General features: G+C 52.8%; 1 protein-coding gene across 2 annotated transcripts; it reads left to right on the forward strand.

Annotated features, from left to right (window-relative positions):
* Nucleotides 1–1013: 1013 nt before the first annotated feature.
* LOC121065944 (zinc finger protein 160-like) lies at nucleotides 1014–5936 on the forward strand. Of its 2 annotated transcripts, none has more exons than XM_040549131.1 (2): nucleotides 1014–1344; nucleotides 3416–5936. In XM_040549131.1, the coding sequence occupies exons 1-2, from the start codon at nucleotides 1332–1334 to the stop codon at nucleotides 5365–5367; spliced, it is 1965 nt and encodes a 654-aa protein (XP_040405065.1). In that variant the 5' UTR covers nucleotides 1014–1331; the 3' UTR covers nucleotides 5368–5936. The 2 variants fall into 2 exon arrangements, with proteins under 2 accessions (XP_040405065.1, XP_040405066.1); XM_040549132.1 differs by having other exon boundaries at nucleotides 1017–1344; nucleotides 3157–5936.
* Nucleotides 5937–6191: the final 255 nt, after the last annotated feature.

A 6191-nucleotide genomic window follows, 5' to 3' on the forward strand; every position in this document is an offset into this window, starting at 1 on the left:
AGCTTGGAGGTGGTGGTTTGAGAAGAAGCAAGTGTTATTGTCCAGCTTCAGAAACGGGCCATTCTCTAGTCCCCCTGCCCCTGGGATCCATCCTGCTGAAGCAGTTTTCCTTCTTGCACATGCTCCTAAATCTCTTGGAGAGAAACAGCTGGGGCTGGGGCTCCCTGCAGAGTCCCAGGCAGACCCCAGAAGGTCTGAGCACTTTCTGTGAGGTTCTGCTGAGGCTCAGCCTCTCCCAGGTGCTGCTCACCGCTCTGCTAACTCAGAGAATCATAAAACCATTTAGCTTGGAAAACACCCCTAAGATCATCAGTCTGTAAGACACGAGAATTAATTGCTAATTCCCAACTGCTGTTGATATCTGTCTGTTTGAAAGATGCAAATCCACGAAGAACATCATTGCTTTTTAATAATTATTGCTATAATTAAAGACAATTTCATGCAGCTTAGTGTTGCATTAAAATATGTCCTGATACCAGATTTGGTATTACTCTATTTTGTTTCATTGCTTTGCTGGGTCACTCCTAAGTTTTAGGAATATTTCAAACAACCAGACCAAATGAAACATCTGTTTGATAGAAAGTTGAGTATTGAATGTTTATTTATTTTTAAAGATGAATAATTGAGTGCCCTGGGGTGCTCAGCTTGTGACATTTCAGTGGTTTCTGTGTCAGACTATGTCACCTCGGTGTCCACCTTGCACAACCTGTGTGTTACCTTCGTGCTTTCAGCCAGCACCACGAGGGCTCCTTTGCTGGTGCGGAGCCTCGCTGGCTGCTTCCCTCTGTAGGGACAGAGCAGTGCCCGTTATCCCGTATCTTTCCACCCCCAGCACCTCCCTGAGCATCTCCCAGCCACACACAGCCTGGGAGGGATGAAGGATGCGCTCAGCACCACGGCGGCAACCCTGCATCACACCACTGCCAGACGCAGATGCATCCTGACCTGGCCAAGAACTACAACTCCCAGGAGGCAGCACGGGGACCCCCCTAATCCCCCCCCCACTCCTTCCCATTCCCCTCCCCAGCCCCAGGCTGCCGGGGGGCTGTGGGGATGCCCATTGGGCTGGGCTCTTCTCTCCCCCCAGTGCCACCACCAGCAGCGATGCGGCGGTGGTGTGGGAACCCTCATCCAGCGGCCGCCCTCTGCTCCTCCAGCCCCTGCTCCCTGCCTTTGTTCAGCTTCACCCTTCCTCCGGTAGCTCTCGCTGTGCTGGCCGCAGACTTCCTTTAGGTCAGCCCAGCTGCGGCCGCAGAACAGTTCGTGGGCGAGTGGCAAACGCATCGGTGGCCCTGGTTGCCCCGCGGGAGAGAAATGCCAGCCAGGGGCTGATGGCTCGCCCAGGTAAGATGCTTTTCGGGCCAACTGATGTGTCTGGGTAGCCCGAATGTGATGCGAAGCGACCCTCCCTGCGATCTGATGCTGCCCATGGTTGCGGAGCTGGAAGAAAAGGCGGTATTTGGATCTGTAGGATCTGGATGCTTAAAAAGAAAAGGGAAGGAAGAAAGCGGGGAGGAATTTCTTCTTTTATGCTAATTGCAATTTGGTGCTTTTTGTCCAAACCTGGAGGCAAGTGAAGTGCTGCTGCTGGGTCCTTGGTGGTCGTAGGCTGAATCCACTGCCTGCCCAGGGGGTTGGTGACCTTCCTGGGTAAAAATGTGCTTTTGAATTTTTCTGAGCCCTTTTTGCAGCCTGGCCAATGCTGAAGCTTGGTCTGCTAAATTAAAACCGGTTGTAGGGACAGATATCTGCTCCCCGACCCAGGGAGGGGTCTGGCCCCCCGGGAGCCTCCCCTCCGCTATCAAACTCTAGACCCAGATCCTGCTCCAAGTGTGTGTGTTTTGTCTCTGCTGGCTCAAGAAAGTTTGCAGGTAGTTGGGTTTATACATATATATATACATTTATTTATTTATTTATTTATTTTGTGGTTCTTCTGCCCAGAGTGGTGAGTTCAGCTTGGACAGGGGCACCGTTGTGCTCCAGTGGTGGAGCCATCTCCAGACATCAGTGGGGAGCCAGGTGGGTTGGCAGAAAGGGACAAGAACTGCGCCTAAATCTGAAATAACTTTCCCCATTATAACTGTCCTCTGAAATCAGAAATATCTGTCCCTCCTCATTTAATGCTCGGAGCCTTTGCCTCTGAGGAGCGTACAGCTGCAAACCCTGCACCGCTGTTGCATGTGAATGTCTATACTCCAAATCTGCTTGTCCCCAAACCCACGGCACACCCCACTTCCCAGCCCCTATGCCTCAATGACCAGCTCTCCAGGTTCTCATCTTCCCAGCCCCAGCCTCCCCAGCCACCCCGAGCTCCAGGGACAGATCCCACTGGCAGCCTGTGTCCCTGCTGGCAGTCTGCCCCATATCTGGTAATTTTGGCAGCAACACCTTCAGCCATCATTGCCATCATTATAAGCCTGGCCAGCCACATATACTTTCATTGACAGACACTTCTAGCATCAATATCTTCCTCCCCGCAGTCCTTCTGGCTCCTTTCCCTGCTGGAATTCACAGTCTTAATAGGAGATGTTGCTCACATCTCTGTTGGCCCTCATTTCGTTTTTAATGGCAATGCATAGGACGCAGGCCCTGCTGTCGATTGACCCCTCTGTGAAGAGGATAAAGTTGCTTTAGCTGGCTGCGTCTCGCTTCTCCAGCTGCACACCAAGGACATCGCTGACCTGCCTTCCCCGGTGCATGGAGGTCTGCCAGCCCAAAGCAGCACACCCCAGTTTTGCAGCTGGTGCCAAGTTTGGTTTTCTTCTGGGTTTGGGGGATTTTTGTTGCTGGACAGTCACTCCTTAAAAAATGGGAGCAATTACAAAAGTTACTGCAAAGTGCGTTAATTGCTTATTTACTTATAAGACTTCTTGGTAAAGGGCCAAAGAACTATTCTGAGAGTAAAATCATTAGTGCAGCAATAGTAGAGCTGAAACCTCAGTGTCATTGCAGCAATGAGTGCATCTCAAATCCCCAAATTGCCAGGGGAAATTAGCCTGCTCCTGCTGTCTCTGTTGGAGTCCAACAGAGCTAAGACCTCAAAGGTCTCAGCTTCAGGCCCCCATGGAGCAGCCAAGGTGCCACCCGTTGTGTTTACCTAGCGAACAAAGCTGGTGGAGAAGAAATAATGCTTTAATTTTCCCTTTATGTTTTCAGTCCAGCAGTCAGAGTCTCCAGGAATGCCAAGGAAGTGTCTCCAGGAGATCAGAGGAGGCAGAAGATGGAGTTACAAACATTGTGTCTGTAGCTGAGGTGAAAGGAGGCTGAGAAATGAAGAAGACCATGCGCTCCTTGTTGGCCTAGAGCTGGCACACAGCGGCAGTGCCCTTTCCCCCGTGAGGAATAAAATGCATCCATTAAAGTACAAAAAGTACACTTTGATGTGCGTGTCCTGATGGTTTTTGTACCCTCCCAGGCAGTCCGTCCCCATCACTCCACGGATTTGTGGTGCTACCACGCTGGGCACAACGCTCTGCCACCATGAGGGACTTGGTGAAGCGTGTGGTGCTGAAGACACACACGTGTCAGGAGTGCAGCAAGTCCTTCAGCAAGAAGGGCAACCTGAAGAGACACCAACGGATCCACACGGCAGAGGAGCTCTTCACCTGCGGGGAGTGTGGGAGGCGTTTCACCACCCGGGGCCACCTCATGACCCACCAGAGCATCCACACGGGAGAGAGGCCTTTCCGCTGCGGGCAGTGCGGGCGCTGCTTCCGCCTGGAGATATGCCTGGCCGCCCACCAGAAGACACACGCCAAGGGTGGTCCCTACCTCTGCACCCGCTGTGGCAAGAGCCTGAGCACAAAGATCTACTTCAACATCCACATGAGGACCCACACGGAGAAGAGGCCATTCGCCTGCACTGAGTGTGGGAAGAGTTTTGTGAAGAAGGGGACGCTCACCACCCACAAGGAGATCCATAAGCGGGAGAAGCCCTTCAAGTGCCCTGACTGCAGTAGGTGCTTTGGGCAGAGCGCCACGCTGCTGACCCACCAGAAGATACACCTTCGGGGGGGGCCTTTCATATGCACTGTGTGTGGGAAGAGCTTGAGCACCAAGCGGTACTTCAATGTCCACCAGAGGAACCATGCGAAGCAAAAGTCATTCGAGGGGCACATCAACGGTGTGTCTCTCCAGGTCATCCAGATTAAAGAGGAGTCTGACTTTGCCTTTAAGTCAGAAGAGAATGTGTTGGAATATATGCTTTATGAAGGAGGTGGAGCCCAGGGGTGTAGTGCACCTAGAAACTCATCTGATCCAAAAAGTCCTCCTTGGAAAACCCAGACAAAGGAGGAACCAGAGCCACCCAGTAATGACACAGAAAACATTACTGCAATAGCCTGCCAGAAACTTTACATCAAGGAAGAGCCAGAAGAAAACATGGACTATAGAAAGCTCTTTGATCCAGAGGTCCCAGTGATGGCTTTATCGGAAAGACAGGTTAAGAAGGAAGGAGATGCTGATGGGCAGCGTGACTGGGAAGTTCCTGTAGCAGCTAACAGGGTGCTCCAGGTGAAGGAAGAACCACAGGAAAGCATCGAGTTTGGGATCCACTGTGGGCAGAGGCCAAAACTCAGTGCCCTCCAGAGGATCCAGATTAAAGAGGAAGCTGGTGTGGAGGCTGACCGCCAGCAGTGCCAGAGCCCAAGGAGGAAGCCAAAGAAATGCAATCAGCCCACCAAAGAGGGGACACTGGAGACCCAGGAGAAATCCACATCCAAGAAGGATCTCTCATCAAAAGGAGCTCCCAAAGGTGAACGGATATTCCCCTGTCCCGAGTGCGGGAAGAGTTTCAATCAGAAATCAAACCTCACCAGGCACCGGAAGATCCACACGAGCGAGGGGCCGTACAAGTGCAGTGAGTGCGGGGAGAGCTTCCGCATGAACCGCAAGCTGATCCGGCACCAGCGGCTCCACATGAGCGAGCCGTTCAAATGTGCCGAGTGCGGGAAGAGCTTCACCCAGCGATCGAACCTGGTTCGGCACCAGAGGATCCACACCAAGGAGGAGCCCTACCAGTGCCCTGAGTGCGAGAAGACCTTCAACCAGAAGGCCAATCTCTTCCGGCACCAAACAATCCACGTCCGCATGGGGCCTTGCAAGTGCACCAAGTGCGGGAAGTGCTTCCCCCAGAAGCGCCATCTCATCAAACACCAGCTGCTCCACTCCCGAGGTGGGGCCTACAAGTGCGGGGCCTGCGGGAAGCGCTACCGGCTGAAGAAGTACCTGCGGAGGCACCAGAAGATCCACACACGGGAAGGAACTGCCCCCCACATGAAGCGTGGGGAGGCCATGAGGACTGGTGGTGGGCCCCACCCTATGGAGCAGGGAGCACTGGCCCCCATGAAAAGCAAAGAGGAGAGCTGAGAGGGTCTGGGACCTGCTCCTGGGGGAAAGCCCTTTGGGAAACTGGGGAGACAAAGTCTGCCGGCCATGTGTGTGGTACCACGGGGTGGGGTGGGTAACCTGAGGGGACAGCGAGGCTGAGGGGGAAGAGCCCTGACAGAAACCGATCCCCTTCTGCTGTTTGTTGAGCATGGCCCTTGGGGTATCATTTGCTCACCCTTTGTGGAATGGGGCTGAAGAGCCAACCCTCTTCAGATCACTTAGAATCACAGAATGACAGAATGGTTTGGGTCGGAAGGGACCTCAAGGCCCATCCAGTTCCAACACCTTCCACCAGCCCAGGTTGCCCCCAGCCTCATCCAGCGTGGCCTTGGGCACTGCCAGGGCACTCCTCTGGGCAGCCTGGGCCAAGGCCTCGCCTCCCTCACAGGAAAGAATTTCTTCCTAATATCTGATCTAAATATACTTGGAGATGGAGGGATGAGATCTTGGCATCCTTGTAACTGGGATGCTTGTGCCTCTAAAGCCTGCCAAAATTATGGATGCCAAAATTGTTTTGTGTGGACATTGTGTAGCCAGGAGGACTGGGAGAGCTTTATTTTTATTATATCACTGCGTTTCTGAGAAAGCTGGAGGGATCCTAGTCCATTGAAGCTTAAAGAAAGGAGTAAAAGAAGCTTAAAGAAGGGGTCCACATTCTTCTTCCCCCTCTCATGGCTCTGATCCACACCTTGATCCCACTGGGCTGATGGACCTGAATTGCTAGTCGATGAGTGGTATGGATTTGGGAGTAATTGCTGCCAGCCAGACATGGGTTTTAAGCCTTGAATGCCCCAAAACAGGTT

The sequence above is a fragment of the Cygnus olor genome, chromosome 2 (assembly GCF_009769625.2).
Source record: "Cygnus olor isolate bCygOlo1 chromosome 2, bCygOlo1.pri.v2, whole genome shotgun sequence".
Lineage (NCBI taxonomy): Eukaryota > Metazoa > Chordata > Aves > Anseriformes > Anatidae > Cygnus > Cygnus olor.